Source organism: Branchiostoma lanceolatum, chromosome 2, assembly GCF_035083965.1.
Source record: "Branchiostoma lanceolatum isolate klBraLanc5 chromosome 2, klBraLanc5.hap2, whole genome shotgun sequence".
NCBI lineage: Eukaryota > Metazoa > Chordata > Leptocardii > Amphioxiformes > Branchiostomatidae > Branchiostoma > Branchiostoma lanceolatum.
The window spans coordinates 24,387,280-24,406,354 of NC_089723.1; the positions used below are offsets into that span (position 1 = coordinate 24,387,280).

General features: G+C 42.1%; 2 protein-coding genes across 3 annotated transcripts in view; one reads left to right on the forward strand and one right to left on the reverse strand.

The window, feature by feature from the left end:
• Nucleotides 1-366: 366 nt before the first annotated feature.
• On the forward strand, nucleotides 367-8,299 carry LOC136428111 (lysosomal acid glucosylceramidase-like). The gene is made up of 11 exons (XM_066417403.1): nucleotides 367-464; nucleotides 1,145-1,339; nucleotides 1,572-1,724; nucleotides 2,204-2,337; nucleotides 2,542-2,714; nucleotides 2,879-2,994; nucleotides 3,484-3,605; nucleotides 4,049-4,273; nucleotides 4,653-4,816; nucleotides 6,320-6,436; nucleotides 6,707-8,299. Exons 1-11 carry the CDS (start codon nucleotides 389-391, stop codon nucleotides 6,810-6,812), a joined length of 1,581 nt encoding a protein of 526 aa, XP_066273500.1. The 5' UTR covers nucleotides 367-388; the 3' UTR covers nucleotides 6,813-8,299.
• LOC136428110 (chondroitin sulfate synthase 1-like) overlaps nucleotides 7,355-19,075 on the reverse strand; it is a 36,174-nt gene continuing 24,453 nt past the window's right edge. For both annotated transcript variants that reach the window (XM_066417402.1, XM_066417401.1), the window contains exons 3-4: nucleotides 11,097-11,510; nucleotides 7,355-10,223 (exon numbers count right to left, since the gene is read on the reverse strand). In XM_066417402.1, the coding sequence (XP_066273499.1) occupies nucleotides 9,087-10,223; nucleotides 11,097-11,510 (1,551 nt within the window). In that variant the 3' untranslated portion in view covers nucleotides 7,355-9,086. The remainder of the gene's footprint in view (nucleotides 10,224-11,096; nucleotides 11,511-19,075) is intronic.

The window sequence follows — 19,075 nt, forward strand, 5'->3', positions numbered from 1 at the left end:
TTAATAAGGTAGCTGTCATGTTGTAAACTATACCTTGCGTTTTCCTGGTGGACAATGAAGTCGATGTCTGTGCAAATGTAATGACATGAATGTAACTTACCAACTACTTATGCATATGACCACCATTTACCCCGTGACCTGAGGTTACGTTGCCCTTAATTGTTTGCCAAGACTGTACCAAAACCTCAGGATTTTCTATATGGAACACCATGCATTTTTCGTTGTTATCAGAAGTCCGTAACCAATTATTGAATATTTAGTCATTGGCAAAAAGTTGAAATGTTTGTCTGTGGATTGTAATAACTGGATAAAGCCTCGCTGTTTTGCATTATGGCCCCAGTACCTGTTTCACCTACTCCCATAGTGCACTTGTTCCAAGGTAAGCAGCATGATGGCGAGGAGTGGGCGTGTCCCTGTACTGTGTGCTGTGGTGGCTGTATGCTTTGTTCAGTACGTGCAGCCAGGTGAAAATGTATTACTAGTATACATTGATATGATTGCTAACGTTGAATGTTTTCGCCGATATCTTTTTGGGGGGAGGGGGTGGTCATTACGTATGTTGATTATATTCCGAGTATCCAGAAAAGCATACGTTGTGTGAAAGTATACGTTACTTGGGATCAAAGTCTTGTTTACATAAACATTGACCAAACCATTGAACCATCAAAGGGACAGGACAGGACAGGGTTGGTGTCAATAAGCATTTGTCATTGCGTTAGATAGTGATCGCATTTAGTCGCCGGGTCTCCTTGCTCTAGTATGGCAGTGTGCTGAAGATTTTCAGGGTAGAAGACCCTTGTTACATTTTAAAAGGCAGTTCGTAGGTGTACGACTTGTTATATAAAAGATTTACAAATACAATGATTGTTCTTCCATACACGCCGATGTTTTAATGAGACGTACTTTCAATGAGATGTAGATACAGGGAAATTTGATTGCGTTATGCCTAGATCCGCTATTATACTAGTACCCAATCTCAATGATCTTGACAACTGAGACCAATGAAGACACTGCGATCCCGAGAACGAACGAGTCCAACTGATCTTTCCCTGCAAACTAGGCTTGTTATTGGTAAATGTACTCTGGAGCGGACATATGTAACCGTTAACCGTTAGATTCATTGTGCACTTTTCGGCAACTGCAGGCCGAAAGCCGTGCGTTGTCAAAGAATTCCAAGATGGGGGCATCGTGTGCGTCTGTAACGCCACCTACTGCGACACCATGGAGCCCAACACCAAACTACCCAAAGGCCAGGCAGCCAAGTACATCACAACACCAAGCGGCAAGAGGTTCGAAAAGATTGTCCTAAACTTCACTGCCAAGTCTAACGACAGCAGCGGTGAGCTGTGTTCCTATACCTTTACCATTCTATCTTAACACAGAGTCAGAGAGTGCCTGACACAGTAAAATTACTTCGAGGACTTTGGTTAGATGTCTCTCAGGGAGACAAATACTGAGAAGAAAAACTTAAAGGGGATAATGCAAATCCAAGATGGTGTTATGTACCTTCCCAACCTGCAGCTTTTCATGATCTGCTTTTTATCATAGCTTCTAATGTAACGTCTACACAGACTACGATCTTTGGACCGTGATGAAGAACGTGACGTACCAGAAGATCAAGGGATTCGGTGGTGCCTTCACTGATGCCGCGACGATAAACATCATGAGTCTATCTGAGGGTGCGCGGAACAACCTCATCTCAGCTTACTTCAGCCCAACTGAAGGTGTGCGTGAGATTCATTTCCTGTCAAACGTAATCAGGGACTAGCCTCCGTTGCAGGCTTTCCCACGGCGATTTTGCAACTTATCGGGGCCAGGTTCTTTGGCTGGGGGCCGTATCTGCTTGGGATCCTGTAACCGCAGGATCACAGCGGTTACAGGATCCCAAGCAGATACTGGGCGTCAAGCAGATACGGCCCCCAGCCAAAGAACCTGGCCCCGTTAAGTCGCCGTGAGAAAGCCTGCAACGGAGGCTAATCAGGGACGGCTTGTTAGCCTGACAACCGCTGCATGAACGTATTCAAATTCCATTCCGAAAAGGGTTGATGAAGCTCTGACCTTTTGTCTAAAAAGAATAAGGCGTCTTAGAAAGATGCAGTTATATCATTCAAGACTATAATATCTAACATTATTCTAGTTGGCCAATGTAATAGCCCAAAAAACATATTATAAACTATGCGTATAATCAGTGATCACTGTTCAGGTATTGAGTACACGCTGGGCAGGGTGCCAATGGGAGGCTGCGATTTCTCCACCAGGGAGTACACGTATGACGACACACCAGGAGACTTGGAACTCACCAAGTTTGCTCTGGCTGAAGAGGATATGAAGTACAAGGTGTGCAAAATGATATGCTATGCTTGACAGATTGTCAATATTGTGCTCTATGAATCTCTGCTTGTCTATTTCAAATGTTTTCTATTACGTGAACAAATGATAACCTGTCCACGACAGGCCGGTACTATTGCTGTACTTAAACGCGGGCTTAGCCTTTCCTTGCCATAGACTTCTTCTGTTGTAACGTTACATGTACATGTACAGATTCCCGTCATCAAAAGTGCCATGCAGATGAGTAAGAGGAAGATCAACCTCTTTGGAAGCCCGTGGACAGCCCCTTCCTGGATGAAAACCAACAATGATGAAACAGGAAAAGGTCGTCTGAAGGGGAAGGCTGGGGACCAGTACCACAAAGCCTGGGCTAACTACTTTGTCAAGTGAGTACTGGGGCTTGTCCCTTAAACATTGTAGAACAATGCCAGTGAAACGTAAATCTACTCAGTTGATTCCGCGTAACGGTAAGCTGATGCAAAACTTATTTTGCCTTACCTCCTTGGCAAAAGACCAAGCTAAATATATTAGAGCGTCATCCTATGTGTAGGTTTCTTGACGAGTACAAGAAACAGGGTGTGGACTTCTGGGGTCTGACGGCACAGAACGAACCGACAGACGGAGAAATCTCCCACTTTCCATTCCAGTCCATGGGGTGGACAGCAGGTAGGGTATCACGGCAAATGCTTACAATTCGGTCCTGTTATTCTAAAACCGCAGATATGTCTACGGCTGCAGACTACCACTTCGTTGGCTTTAGTCAAAAAAGAATTCACAGAAAGACTTTACATATGGAGATGGTTGGCTTTGATGAACTTTAGTAACTCACACGATAAATACATGTTATGCTTAGAACGTCCTTTTTGTGACAAAAAAACTTCGCGTTTCAATAAGACGAAACGAATTAGGCTGCTTGAGTAACTATTTTTGGCGAAATAGGCTGTTTTATTTATCCGCAACACTGAAGTGCCAAAATGGTGAACGATTTTGAACCGTTTGTAGTCACTCACGATTCGACATTTTCCAGTGAACAAACCTACCAGAGTGGATCACTGAATTCCACACAGCAAACCCAAATCTACATGTACATATTCATTCCTGAAAGTATCATTCAAACATTTTCAGTTCATCTTTTATTCCTCCCCATTCCCTCAGAGTCCCAGCGAGACTGGATCTCTAGTGACCTTGGTCCTGCCCTGGACAAGGCCGGCTTCAGTAACATCAGCCTCATGATCCTGGATGACAGTCGACTCTGGCTACCGGGCTGGGCTACTTCGGTAGGTTCCACCATACTCAGTAGTTGCACTGTAATTGTGCTAGACACTGTTACAGTGGGGTTCAAGCGCCACCAACTGGCCAGTCTAACTGGTCCGAACCTTTACGCCTAGCGCAAGTGCATGTGGGTTCATGGGCCTGGCGGCCCGGGTTCGAATCCCGGGAGCCAGGAGACTCGTCTCATGTGTTTAAGTGGTTCCCACACCTTGCGCGGCGTTAAACAGGCGGAGAAAAGTCAGTTACATACAGTACAATATTGTTCTTTTAGAAGAGATGATATTTCTTCCCATGAGTTACACCAAGGATATTTTAAAGCTCCTTGGTTGCACACTTGGCTGTCCGCGTTTGAATATAACGGACAATTGATAGCGCTAAGTTACAATGTAGCCAAATGCTTTGCATTAATTTTCTTACCGGGAAATACAAAAATTCTCGATGATTACAGGTCCTGAACAATGGCACAATGGCTGCAAAGTACGTTGACGGCATAGCTGTGCACTGGTACCTGGACCAGTTGGTTCCCGCTAATGTGCTGTCCTTCACTCATGACGACCTGCCGGACTACTTCGTGCTGGCCACCGAGGCCTGCCAAGGGTTCTGGCCGTGGGACGACAAGGTTCTGCTGGGCAACTGGAACCGGGCGGTAGAGTACATCAAAGATATATACCAGGTGGATGCTAGCATTTTCTTTGGGCAATGATACAGACCATGTTAAGTCCATGGCATTAATAGAGTCAAAGTAAAACTTTTCTTCTTGATGGTGACGAAAGCAGATTCTCTAATTTTTCTTTGTCCAAACTTCAACCTACCCTACCCTTATCCAAAAGTCCACAACTCAGATAACATCAGATTGGATGTCAGACATATCCTTTACCTCCAGGTACTGCATTAGAACTTCTGGTATTGCAAACTGCATCTTAGTTTCGAGTACAACATGCGAAAAATATATTCTATACTTTTGTTGCAGTTCATCATGTATAATTCAGACAATGTTTCCAACACCTAATGCATGACGAGAGAATTGTTGTGTTCCGTAATGTTTTTCAAAGAACATGATAAACTGGGTGGTGGGCTGGACAGACTGGAACCTGGCCTTGAACGTGACGGGGGGACCCAACTGGGCTCACAATGAAGCGGATGCCGCCATCATTGTAGACAGTAAGAAGGACGAGTTCTACAAACAGCCGATGTACTACGCCATGGGGCACTTCAGGTTCGTACACTCCTGTGATGTAATATCAACATCTGACTTGGACATTGGGTTTGAAGATGTCCTGCTATATTACACAGTCCCTACAGAGTTTTTGTGAATTTCTGCCATAGCCTTAGCCTTATCATGTGTAATGATTTTAACCTACTAGTATATGACTGACGTATTATGTGTTTCTCATCAATTATAAATCATACCATGGCCAGTTGATCATCTTATCCACCCAAATAACAGAAGTTTATGCTAACATTTATCATCAATTATGCAAATGAGGGCCTTATCAGCATAATTTGATTCAACGATGTTAACATTCACATAACTTCCAAATGCCGTATGTATGGAATTGCCATCATTTACCAGTATGGAATTATAGTAATTTCTCATTAATTATGCAAATTAGGTCTTTATTTGCATTTTCTATCTATCAACATTCCACTCTAAATGTCACATATTTGAATAGTCATATCATGGAACACAGCGGGTTTTTGAAATTGCCTCATTAATTATGCAAATTGAATCTGATTTGGATAATTATCGTCTAATCATACAAAGCATCACTTAAGCTATCTACATACCAAAAATCATGATTCATCAACACCATCTTGAGTTATAGTACATTATTTTCTATAGTTACAGTATTTTGAGTTATTCCCTTTCAAAGTCTGAAGCAAAACCTGCCCCTGCAGTTCCAACAAAGCCGCTAGGGGGCCTAAACCTATACCACTTACTCTCACTTTACCAAAGAGCTATCTACCACTCAAAAATCAGTTCCATAGCATGTCCAGAACATATCAAAACAGGAAGTTCCGCTGCAGTACCGTAACAAGCAGCTAGGGGCCCCAAAATCTAATCATTTCTAAATCTCATCAAGACCTACTCACATACCAAATACCAAGACAAGCCATCCAGGCCTTCTCGGGTTAAGCTGGCCTTCTGCATACACACAAACACTACCCAAAACATAACCTTCTTGGCGAAGTTAATGACAGTTGATGTTCAACAATCTGTGTGTCAGAGATTGAGGTCATTGACCTCACCTGGCAGACCAGCTGTTTTTGGACTATACCACACTACTTTCAGAAGGGGGTGTCAGCCTTTCATGTAGGAGTACATGAAAATACTGCAAGGGGGCCAAAATTACCATGTTGGTACGTGTGATCACAATAACTACCCACATACCAAAATTCATACAAGTCCATCAAGAGGATCTTGGGTTAAGGGTGCGAACACACATACACAACCTAAAACAGTACCCTCTCTGAGGTGATCTTCCTTCCCAAAGGTATTGATGGTAAATAACTTTGTTCAGCCTTTGAGGCTCAAGGTTACCTTCTTCAAGTGATAAGAGACAAGGGTTGGAACAGCCTGTGTTACACAAATTGTCGCTGTCAGGGGCTAAATAGCTCTCTCCAGTCAGGTGAGCCGATCTAGTCAGGCCGAGGATTGGAGTATTGTGCCAAACCATCGTAAGGGACAATATTTTCTTCTTGTATTTGTTCTTGTCAGCAAGTTCCTTCCAGAAGGCTCTGTTCGTGTGGAGGTAAAAGGCGGTCCAGGCGTGGACGAGGAATTCTGGATGATGGCTTTCAGCTTACCGGATGGGTCAATGGTAGTCATTATGTAGTGAGTATAGATAACTTTGTCTTTCGTCATCTGACAAGTGAATAAAAGATAGCATTCGAATTAGCAACTTCAATCAACCCAAAGCAGTATCATTGGTAACGATGACTACCCAGAACAGTACAGTCAAGTCGCTGTGATAACTGTGCTTTAGTTTGCTGAGTAAAAAAATTTGCCTAGTTCAGGTGTCAAGGCGTTCTTAAGATATGTGAATCTGAATCTTTCCACACATGGTTACCTTTTGAGCAGACATGTATTCCGTTGTCTTTACAGTGGTCTGTTTTATAATGTTCACATCCACGACCCTGATGTTGGGTTCCTCAACTTCCGACAGTTTGATCAGGAAAGCATCATCACCACCATACAATGGTGGCCATGAGGATATTCCAACAAGGTGGCCAAGAGAATGATAACCCCAGGTTGTAAAGGAAGTGGACGTGCTTATCGGAGGCGCTCTATCTAGCTACCAAAGCAGAATAATATGGACTACAGTTTTGATAAATGTATAGGTACAACGTAAACCAACTCCTCTGTGAACCAAGTTGGAGTCAATCTGCTTGTAATGAATCATTGTAATGATCTGAAAGAGGCACTGAAGTTCAATAACCTTAATGCAATAGCACTGTGTGTTGTGGTTCTTGTTTCCACAGCTGTTTGAAAATTTGTATAACTTTCTTACAAGGTAATGCTGCATTTTTAGGCATCCAAATAATGTTATCTTTTTGTAATATCAAAAGTTTTAACAGTACCGTGGTAAAGCACACTTGCAAAGACAGTGAGGTTCTTGCAATTGATTACATGGCATCTTACCACTACACATCCCTTGACAAAAAAGGAGGAACATGGAAATAGCAGGAGTAGGCATTTGGTCTGACGGTGGTCTGATTATCATGAAATTGAAGACAAAGCTAAACAACAAAGTTCTCAAGTCTTTAAAAAGTTTTATTGAGAGTGTAAACAGTTGGTCTCATCAATATCATATACCCATTCTCCCCATCCCTATTCCTACCTTATTGTATCATAATTATAACACTAATATCCAGCAATGTGCAATTCTTCACCATCTGCTTCTGGTACTTATTCTGATTTAGGCTATGCGACTCAAATTCCAAGTACAACAGCCTCTATCACTATTTTCAACAGTCTTTATATCCAACCAATGATGACAATGCAAGGGCAAAAAGGACAAAGTATAGCCTAAATGTGAATAGATACAAACCACAGTGAAATAAAAACCAGCTGATACAGTCACTGCTAACATCATTGCAATTGGTTGAAATTCTCAGAGTTCCTACCAACTCCTAATTACCATTTTTATTCATACAATTAAAATGATTAATTCGATATGGAATCACCAAAAAACTCAATTGTCAAATTTACAATCTACTGTACACATAATGCAGCAATAAATTACATCCAAGATCAACAGCACAGTTCCCCAGAGCAGCATTGACTACAGATGTGAGAATGCGGCTGCTGAGTTAGTTTGTGTGCTGACAAGTAAGCAATGGTTCATGTTAGGGAGACAACTTTTACTGTCAATCATCGCCAATTTATTCCTACCGGTATACAGACTCTACACCTGTAACACAATAGTTAAAACAAACTAGTAGGTCTAACAATGTTTTGATTATGTTGTCGGTCTTTGTTTGCTATTAAAGGAAAACTGATGTCACGTTATATTTTGTAATAAATCGTGAACTGAACCCAACTTTACAACATTCATGTGCCCACCAGACATCTATCAGCTAACATATAACACTAACCCTTTCCACTTTATTTGGATTATGCTTAAGTAGTTAATAACCAACTGTACTTTGAGGTAGCTGTCGTGTAATAAACTATGCCTGATGTTTTGCTAATGGACACTTGAGTTAATGTCTACACATGTATGATGGCATTAATGATGAAATGTACCTTACCAACTATGTGTACTTCAAACATCTTATAATGCATTCAACAAGCAACAATGGTCAATGAACAATACAAAATGTGATGTATGCTTGCATAAAGAATCTTATTTAGGTACAATTATTGGTTTGCTGTACATGAAAGCAAGATGCTAGACAGCCACTGCTAGAATTCAACATCTTCCCAGGGTGTATACATGCGGAAAGATCAAACCTATCGCCCTGTGGGTTTTCCAGTGGTCATAGTGTTACCTGGATGACATACACATTTTTTGGCAACAGAGAATCCTGGCTATCAGTTTTCTACTTCATTTAACTCTAGAAACTACATGGCAACTAGAAATCACATGGCAGGTATCTGAACATATTAGAGGCATCAATGAGAGCAACAATTGCAGTTGGTTTGCTTCAATGTCCGGAGGAAAAAGTCCAGATCCAGCCACATTCGCATTGCTGTACTACAAAATGTTTTTGCTTAAGGAATACAAATTTAATGTCAGCTGGAGAAGTGAGGATTTGTCTGAATATAAAATGGGTGTGGGAAGCTATCTACAACAACTGAAGTCCACAGCTCCAATATAGAGATGAACACAGGCAGTGAATTTGTATGTTAGAATTCTGATGGACAATCATGATGAACATGGATATCATAAGGACATGGATGCGCCATGTACATTGCTGTGTTTGGCTCCTGAGATTGCTGCTACAGGGAACTGAGCTGTGTGTACAGTTAAGAGCTAATGCTACCGACTGTCGTCAGGTCTCTGTGGATGTCTCTCTAACCAGAGTTTGGATAGCATGGCGGCACTGCCGTACGTGCCTGCCTTCGTGCCCAGGCACATCTGATATTGCTTTTCTTCCAGGTGTGTGTCGCAGGCCTGCGGATGGAACACGTGGACCAACCCGGGGTCTTTCACGCGGAAAGTCTTTATGTCACTGTGTACGAACTTGTCAAAGAGATCCACGTCTTCCATGCCCCAGCCCTGGATGGACGTGTCAAACTGCCCCACGCGAATGAAATCGGCAGCGTACAGAGATGCGGTGCCGAAACCAAAGAATCGCCAGTACCCAGTGTCTTTGGTGAGCAGGAAATTGTTCCTGATTGAAACGGAGGAGTTCCGATGAACAACACTAGGATCGTATTGGCTGAAGACTATAGGATAGTAGGCCTGTTGTCCCATAATTGTCTTAGCACGTATACGCTGTAGCAAAGACTGCTGGAACACCAGGTCTACGTCACAGAAGAATAGGAGAGAGGTGTTGGTGAACTGGGAAGCACCGAGTTCCAAGCCCAGTCCACGGGAAAACTCTCCGGCTACAAATAGTATTCTTAGGTGGGCTGTGGGATATTTGTCCTGATACGTTCCCAACAGTTTCCGGATTTCTGAACTTTGGTCTTGTTGTTGTTTGTGTCTGCTCTTGAACAGAACTATCAAGAGTTTTACCTTCTCCTTTGTTCTCAAACAAGTTCTTTCATAATTCTCCAGGAACTGTTTGAGAGTCTGCAGCCTCCCCACAAGGGGGATAATGAAGTGCACAGTTTCAGTGTCAATACTGCTAAGGTCTGCAGTTCTGCTCTTGTCTACCAGATGGTGCTTTTGCACATTCCCCAATGCAGCCCTGTCTGATTGGCTGCTTCTGCCATTCTTGATTGTCTCCTCCTCCATGAACTGGATGTGGCTGAAGGCCTGTTGTAAGTAGGCATGTCTCCTCACCGGAACATTGATCTTTTTCCCCTTGTGTTTGCGGTACAACAGCAGCAAGTCCAGCACATACTCTGCACCGTACATGGGGTTCACCCGCCAGTAACCGTACTGGATGTCCTTGTAATCAATGATGCGACCACGAGTTCGCGAGTGACGATTTATCATCTCCATCATCTGGAAGGAAAGAGGCACTTTGTGAATCCATATCCCGAAAAATGGAACTAGACTGGTCACAGAAAACTTTCAAAGGCCATGTTGATTTGATTATATAGATGACATCCCCTGGGGACCCCAAACTGATACGAGTGTGCGAATAAAAAAAGTTCAAGCAAAAATAAGTTCCTCCATTATGAAACTTACGTGGTCAGGAAAGATGAACAAAACTAAACTCACAGAGTATGGTATACTGAATAATAGATTCTTCATTTTTGTTCTCTCACATCTTCTTCTTTGACTTTGGAATTGACTTTGGAATGCAACGACATCAGCAGCCATTTTCCGAAATATTTTTTTGTAATATACAGCATATACTTTCTCATTTTGTACCTGCTTTGCACGATTTACAGCATGGCCAAAAACTTTTTTTTGGAAACGGACAAAAATTGATGCACACACAGATGTCATCCAAATAATCAAATTTACATGGCCTAAACAGCTAAAAAAAGATTAGCAGACATGATATGCTTCAACAATGGAAATGAAAAGTGCTATGAAGAATTGTTCGCAGGGAAGAAAATGGAGTGTTTGTGGTGGTTCGTGTTTGAAACAATAGTAGTGCCACAGTAACACACTGGAATAGCTTTTTGCGGTGGTTTTATGTTTGCGGTAAAGAGCTCACCGCGAAAACAGCAAACATGAAATCACTGTGATCATTTCTACATTTACAGTAGTTGGCTGAATAAAACCGGTTACAATTACACAATATACACCAAGTGGTTTCCAAGGTCAAGGAAACATATCTACACTGTTTATAAACTCTGGACATATTGTTATATAAATAAATTTCAATAAACATTGTTTAACCATACTTGTGAATATATGACAAACCTGCATGATAATGTCATCTAGGCCAGCTCTCTGTGCCTTTGGGATGGCCTGCCTGGGCTGGAGGTCCTTCGCTGCGTACACCTGTCTGTTGTTCAGGTACTGCCACGTCAGCACCTCCGCAGTCTCGCGGGGGGTGAAGTGCATCAGGGACGGCACGTCGCCCAGCTTGGCGTCCAGTCCCGTCACGTCCTCCAGCAGCAGATGACTCATGACCTTGACCTCGCGGTGCATGCTGAGCGTCCGCTGGCGCAGGTTGTGCATGCGCTGGCTGAGGAGGTAGTTGTGGAGGCGGTACTGGTAGGGCGGGTGTTTGTTGGGGTGCATGGTGATGGCACGCTGCACGCCCACGGTGTGGAGGTTCTCGATCCTGCCCTTCTTGTCGTTCTTGTAATCGTTGAAGAACAGGTGTTGGCTCTGCAGAAAATAGAAAAAAGACTAGTTAAGCAAAGACCCACAAAGTCTAAATTCTAATGTTGTTTGCATCAATGATAACATCCTGTAGAATGTAATCTCAAGTGGTATGTCACACTGTAGTTTGCACAAGGCACAAAAGGTGGCGCTTTTCTTCATCTGGCACCATCAATCAGGTCCGTTGTCGCAGACAGTAATGGTTGTCATTGTCAGAGCATGCAATATGAAATACTGTAAATCTTCAATGGTTCTATTTTCGTGGTTTTTGCAGTGACCTCTCCACTGTGAATTCATGACACATTGAGCATGTCTGCCTTGCAATATTTGTATGACGACTGTACTACTGAATTGTCTCAACCACAAATTCAAAACGCAAAACCCTCCTTTGTCCTTCTAATGCGAATTTAAACCACAGTGAATCTATATAAATTTACAATGTGACCAATAAGATCTACACATACTGAAGTACATTGCAATAGTGGTCAGCATAAACGTTTGATTTAATCAAACCAATCAGTTGCTATCTGTATCCTCTGAGTCTGAGCAAAATGTTTTGGTCAAGCAGAAAGTCACAATATTGACTCTCATCTCTCCTATGGTCCTTCACAACAGACATGTCTCAGCATCATTTCTAGTAAATGTTACCCTGTAAAGCAACCATCAAATGGATAGTCTAGACCAGTGGCAAAGTTCTCCTGACCTGCGTGTATACATGTACATCCATGTATGTATATCTGAACAGATAGGAGTGACCTGGCAACTCAACATCAATAAACACACCAGCTACCAATCCAGAGTCCTCAGTGAAAGTGTTTACTAATAGACACTCATCTTCACAAGATTGCAAGATGCCAAGCAAAGCACATGCCCCAGTAGTATAGGTCTGACACTTTGTTAGTGCTGGTGATAACATGATATTACTACATGAATGCTTGTAATACTGTAGTTCCCCCTATGCATATCATGTTTATCCTCCTTACTACAATGATATGTGGTTACCAGATTTCAATCTATATCATTGGTGTATCATGCTCTACATCCCAAGTGTAAATTGGACACTGTCATGAAGCTTAATACAGTTGTCGTGCTCTAGGTACTGCAAAAAGGAGGTATTCGTGGTAGATGTTGAGTGTAAAAACGGTGAAACAATGTACGGGACACATGTGTAGAGTGTGAAGAACAAGTGTAGAGTCAAGATTTAACACAGAGGAGACTGTTCCTGCCCTTCCTCCTGCTACCTGGCTAGCGTCAGTATGTAAGGAATGAACAGGAGCCAGTATTAACATTGGCGGCATTCCTGAGGCACAGGATAGGCCAGGACCAGTCCAGAGGCTAAGTAGGCAGGAGAAGTGTGCAGTATGAGGTGCCCAGTGTCAGGCAACAAACCATGTACACATGAGATGAAGTCATGGTTTCAAGTTCCTCCAAAGTGCTTGTTGGGAGCAAGTTGTGTCTGGAAAGTGTCGATTCATGAATGACAATCAGGTAGTGCACACAGGCACTCAGACAGTATTTTTTTACCCCATTGTCTCCTCAAATTCCTGACAAGAACAATTCCATAAAAATTTCGATGGCCATCTTATAAATCAAGTTCATTTCCTTCTCATCTAAGCCTTGGTTTCTTGTTGTGTCTGAAATCTGTAAATTAAGACCTGTGACCTTCAATGTGCTATTATATTTTACACCTACTTACTGCTGTACTAGTACTGAGTAGTACCCCTAGTAGAGCAAGAGGTAAAAAAGAGCTAAGACGAGAAATTATGACTTGATTTGTTGAACACATTGTCATTATTCTATCTGTGCACCAGCCCTTTGCTTTAGCTACTTCTCCCCAACTGCAGACTGCCAAATAAAACAAAGAGTAGTATCAATCTTGTAGTAAGGTGTGGCTGTGACTGACTAGACAAGCCACTCTTGAGTCTACCTGACCCTACTTGCTTAGGTGACCAGTGACCCTGGGCTGACCTCCGTGAAATATGACAACAGCAGAAACAATGCCACATTACTTATAGCATTTAACCTGCCGACCTTGACAATAAACATAAAAACATGGCTGAAAGAAAACCCCTGGACGGACCAGCACATCGTCTGTCTGTTTACCACTTCTCGCCCTTGAGTGGATAGGATGATCGTCTTGAATGTCTACAGTCAGACGACCTCAGGATCAACTCTGATTGCCATGTTTATCCCAAAACAGGAAAATTCAGACATAAGAGAAGGACATGAAAACATTCAAACATTCAACGGAACTGGACGTAAAGGATGTTTATTTGCTAAACTCTTGAGTCCTGAAGTTCAGAGGTATGTGTGACTCAGATGGTTTACCCTAGACAGGTATGAATATAAATGATATGGTACATCCTTGGGCTGCCATGGGACAGTGCAGAGACAGTCTCCAATCCTCAAGCACCTTGTTTTGTCTAGCTTGGCTGGGAGTATGTTGAAAGGCACACAAACAGATAGAGATCACTTCAGCTCTTACAAGAACCAATGTTAACCCTGCTTCTACTGCTACAGTTTTGTCCTTGTTCTTGACCTTGCCCTCTGACAATGAAAATGTGTTTTTTTGGTGATGTACAATGTGGTCTAGATTAAAGTAGATCTAACCCTGATTTGTATAAATTCTTTTCCTTTCCAATAGCTGAGGGTGATTATGTAGGTCCGACATCTGCTCAAGTAACAACGTCGATAAGATGCCTGCTTTCCTTCCAGCGAACATCGCAAGATGGTGAACTTGAGGCAGTCCTTGCTGTTACATGAAGTCTTGTGATTGGTTCACATCTGACACTTCCTGTCTTAAGGGAAAGCTGTTATCCAATAAGACGTAAGGTTATATCAACTGACAGAACAAGATGAATCCGCACAAGGAGCAACCTTTATAAAGTTTTTAATGAAGAACAGGGTGGCAGTGAGCGAAAGCAACTGATCACTTTTACTCTTGTCAGCCCCACTTCACCTTAATCTCATCACGTAAGTCAAGACTGAAGTCTAGAGAGCAGCAATTTCCCTGGGTCAAAAGTACTGAGGGAACTAGCTGTGAAAGGAGCCATTTTCACATACTAAGGGGACTGCAAGACTGATTGTGTTTCACAGGTGGACTTGAATTCAGACTATTTTGATGACCTACAAACAATCCTACTGTTCTCTGTCCATATAAAATGTAAATCAAACATTTGTGCAAACAGTTCAGCATAAAACTTGCTGCTACCAATGACCACTACATGTATACATGTACAGTATATGCCAATTATTTGTATACCTTTTTTCTGTATATTTCGTCTTTCTGTATAGAATTCCAAAACACCAAACCATTTACCATTCACTCAATTGTAAAATCAATGCATATCTGTATAGCCCATAGTCGTAAAGTTTGGGGTATTGTATAGAATCTTGTCCGATTTTATCGTAAAATGACCCACAACTATAGGCCAAATTTTGGATTTGCATTGTAGTTTCGGGAGTGGGGACGCCGTCTACCGTTCAACAATCACATTCTTTTGTTACTCGCTATTGTCATGCTTGCAGACAAGCGATATCGGTGCCTTTGACATACGGTGATCTCATTAAAAACCTGTTTTTCAAGACTCAAGCGACGAAAGTGAACAAAAGTACGAAAAGAAAAACATGATTTTTGTCGGAGAATTTGAGCCTCTACGCTGTATTTTGCCGCGATTTACCGTTATTTGTGGCCGTATTCGGCGGAGAACCTATTCCTCAGATTCTTTCCCCGTGAAAATTCTGCTAATTTAGCGTAGATGAATCGTAGTTTCCCACGCAGTTCGGGCTTATCTGAACAAAATAGATCGCGTATTTAATCCAATTTGGTGACGCTAAGATCGACAAAAAGGTTGGATTGTACTTTGATTAAAATTTTGCAAAATATAGTTGCGATATCGTTAGTGTGTTTGTGTGTCTTGCTCAACATCCTATTCGCCCCCCCCCCTCCCCTCCTTCGGGACGTCAATATCGCTAGTTCGGACAGTCGTATAGTTCGGAGAGTCGTATAATTTGCGCTGACAAATGGGCTATACAGATATGCGGAATCTACTGTATGTTGAAATTGTATGGTTTTGACTATTGCACATTAACATTAACATACCAAGTAATAAAACTTCCTACTTTCCAGCAATGAATACCCTGACATTATGTGGCATTTTGAGTAGTGTCCTTTGACACCTGTGGTTGATTGTACCATGTCCTTTCCAAAAAGTTCAAGACTCTCCTTTCCATTCCTTGCAGGAGAATACAGTGTCTTTCATGTCTATACTCGTCTCCCACCCCTTCAAAGTGCAATGTTTCAAAGTACATGTAGTTGAATGTCTGCGTAGCAAGACAGATGAGTTTCCTTCCTGCACCTGGCACTGACACGAACCCCAGACTTCCTGAGTCCCACCTGTGACCAGGGGATGGCCTCCCACATGGACGCTGTGCAGGAGGAATACTTCAGGTGTAAGGCCCCTTTTCCACTAGACAGCGATCGCTGATGAGCAACCGTACATCAACCAAAATTGCATTTGTGTAACCCCTGATTTCATAATTGGCAAATGGAATAGGAACATCTGAGTTTGATTTTAGTATTTCTAACCTTGGATGTTTAACAAATAATTTTACTTCTGCTCAGTCACATTATACGAAATGAGATAACTTACATGTACTTGTAGATCTAGAAACACTAGAATGCATTTATGATTGTGCTATTGTTTGTCATCCGTAGGCTCAAAAATAGGTATTATATTATCATAATATACTATCTGACGGAAGGCACATTGACTGTATAAAGAAACTTTCAACCTTGTTAGTAGGCTTCAAAGATCACATTACACTTTGTGTAAACATCTGTGCTTATGCAACATCATTCTTTCAACAACTCTAACCATGATTGTAAATTGGACCAGATGAGAGTTGACCGTATATAAGAGTTTTTTTTAAAATGATACATATCATACATATCACAGAATTATAAGGAATGGGATGAGTTCTATTAGTGCTGGGTTAACTCTACATGACTTTTATGGGTTCTCCCACCTTCTGATTGATGCATGACTGAAGTTAACCACAAGGTTGATGTGATGTTGGGAAGCTTCCAAAACTACTTGTGATAGCACACAAGCAGATCTAGAGTTCACGTGGGAAGATGGGACACAGCCTGTTCTCTGGCCATGTGTGGTACATCTGCTGTGTAGATATGTATGTCTTTCCAGGCAAAACCCATTTCTCTAATGGTCAGACCTTGGCTACAGCCCCAATCCCTAAGACAAGTTATTTCTCAGATCATTAAAGAACAAGGTGTTCAATGAGAAAATAGAGTCAGAATGAATGGGAACAGTTACGAAGGACTGGTTGTTAGGCGTCATTGTTTTGTATACCATTATGTATAAATTTGACTCGCAGCTGTACCTGAAAATTAGTGAGTTACAGACTCCATCTTTTTTATTCGATAACTGACCACAAGTAGTATGCATAGTCATGATCTTAATTTGTAGCAAGGTCAAAGAACTGGAGAAAAAGATTATGCCAGCTGGAAGGATACACACATGTGAAAAGCAGACCTTCTGTTTCTCCAAGACAGTAAGGCACAACGCTGATCAAAACAAAAACAACATGTCTTATCAAACCTCTTTGGAGCAGTAACAAGGACAGTTTGACAGAGTGTTCTGATAAAATGGTGTTCGAGGAATGCTAAACAAATCACACCATCAAGCAAGGGAGACATTCTGAGAGTGTGTCAGCAACAAATTGAAATAAACATTTCGAAATGTGACAGAATTCATAAACCAGTTTGTTTATAACATGTACATGTCTACTTACAATACTGTTCACATTCATTGTGTACATGTACATAAGGGATAACCTACATATGATATTATCTAAAATCTGTAAATTACCCAACAGGACGGATTCGGGATTGTTCTGCTGACTAGACTAAGTTAAGATGTTAGATCTATCATATTTCTAGTATGAAGCCCTGTTCCTTATCCTTGTCAATAGCTATCTAGTCCCGATAAGTAGGCTACAAATGCTATGGACCATCATAACAGTTCTCTATGCCATCCCCAGCCCTGACCAGGAATGTCAGATATTCTCAAGGTCCAGACGGTTTTCTGTCTCAGTCCCTTTAGGCGCAGTTTACATTACGTTTTTCGCGTCAGCGGCGAAATTTTCCGCTGTCGGGAGGCCGCTGTCGCGACGTCTCTAGACACACCGCCCGGAAATCTGACAGACACCTGCGGTGCTTGCATTTCGCCATCTTGTAGAAAGTATCGGAACAATCGAAGCAAAGAAACAAAATTGTATGATTGTACAACGGTAGACGGCGTCTCCCCGCCCGTATTAAACTACAATGCAAAGCCTTGTTTATGTGTAGATATTCCATGCTCATCACTCGTAAATGTGGGGAGGGGGGCACAAGTACGATAAATATATCCGCGGGGAGATGAATGCACGGCACAAAAGTCGCCGCGGATCCCGCGAATCTCTCTCTCTATATATATACCGGGGATCTAAGTAGACTTACAGTATGCTAATCAACGCGTGCTTTATGCTAATCGCCGAAACCCTGACTCCCGCTGACGCGAGCCCGACGTATTCTCTTTAGACGGAGTTTGAAGTTGACGGGGACTCCCGCTGTGCTGACGGGCGACGGCTTCGAAGCTGACGGGAGAAAATTTGTTGACAGCGGGACTACGTCGACGGGAATTGTCTTTACACGGGGTTCCCGCTGTCGCCAGTGGCGCTGACGGCAAAAGTATAATGTAAAGAGAGCCTTAGTTGAATACAACAGCATCAGCCTCAACAGGTTTAAGTCACAGGCAGTTGAAATCATATACAGCCTGACAAATACCTCCCAGGTCCTGGTATAGCTATATGTAGTGTGAGGGCACTACAAATATAGCACCGCTGGGACCGAAAGTGGTGTACCACAATGCTATATTGATTTATGAAGTCCAGGAAATTATAGCACTCATTCTAGTGTCAGACAGAGGACAACCCTTCCTGACCTACAAGCAGTGTTGACTACAGTTTGATTCACCCCTGAACAAATACTTCTCGTCAAGAATCCGTAACATTAACCATGTATACATGGGCCACTTCAGGATAAAGTCACAGGGATTTTCTGCATTCTGGTATGCTGAGACAGAAGTCTCTGAGGAAAAATCCATCCTGAACAGGCAATGAAAATGGGAAATGTGGCATGCAAATCTGGATATGACCCAATTTATGGGACAAGGTCTGGCCTGTACAGGAGAACAATGATTGTACTTTCAAAGCCCAATCTAAAGTAATCAGGAAAGGAAAAGCCAAGCATTAATTCTGATGTCCAAATGGTAATCCATCATTGGACCTGTCATTGTTATAGATGCGCTAAAAAAGAAGGGGGCAAAACAGGCATTAATAGGATGTGTAATGAAAGTAACAGCAGGATAAAGGGGAAGAAGAGGATAAATTTGGGCATGGTGGTTAAAGGGACCTTGATTTGGGCATGGAGGTTAAAACTTTATAACCTCCTTGATTTAGGCAAGGAATCAACGACAGAGTAAAGCAGATACAAAAGGAAAGATAGAAGCAAA

What these genes read in the sequence shown, in the direction of transcription:
- LOC136428111 (XM_066417403.1), top strand. Translation starts at nt 389, where the DNA reads ATGATGGCGAGGAGTGGGCGTGTCCCTGTACTGTGTGCTGTGGTGGCT. An exon ending in CAAGTCTAACGACAGCAGCG is followed by an intron (nt 1,340 to 1,571) that starts GTGAGCTGTGTT and finishes ACGTCTACACAG; the next exon opens with ACTACGATCTTTGGACCGTG. An exon ending in TTACTTCAGCCCAACTGAAG is followed by an intron (nt 1,725 to 2,203) that starts GTGTGCGTGAGA and finishes ATCACTGTTCAG; the next exon opens with GTATTGAGTACACGCTGGGC.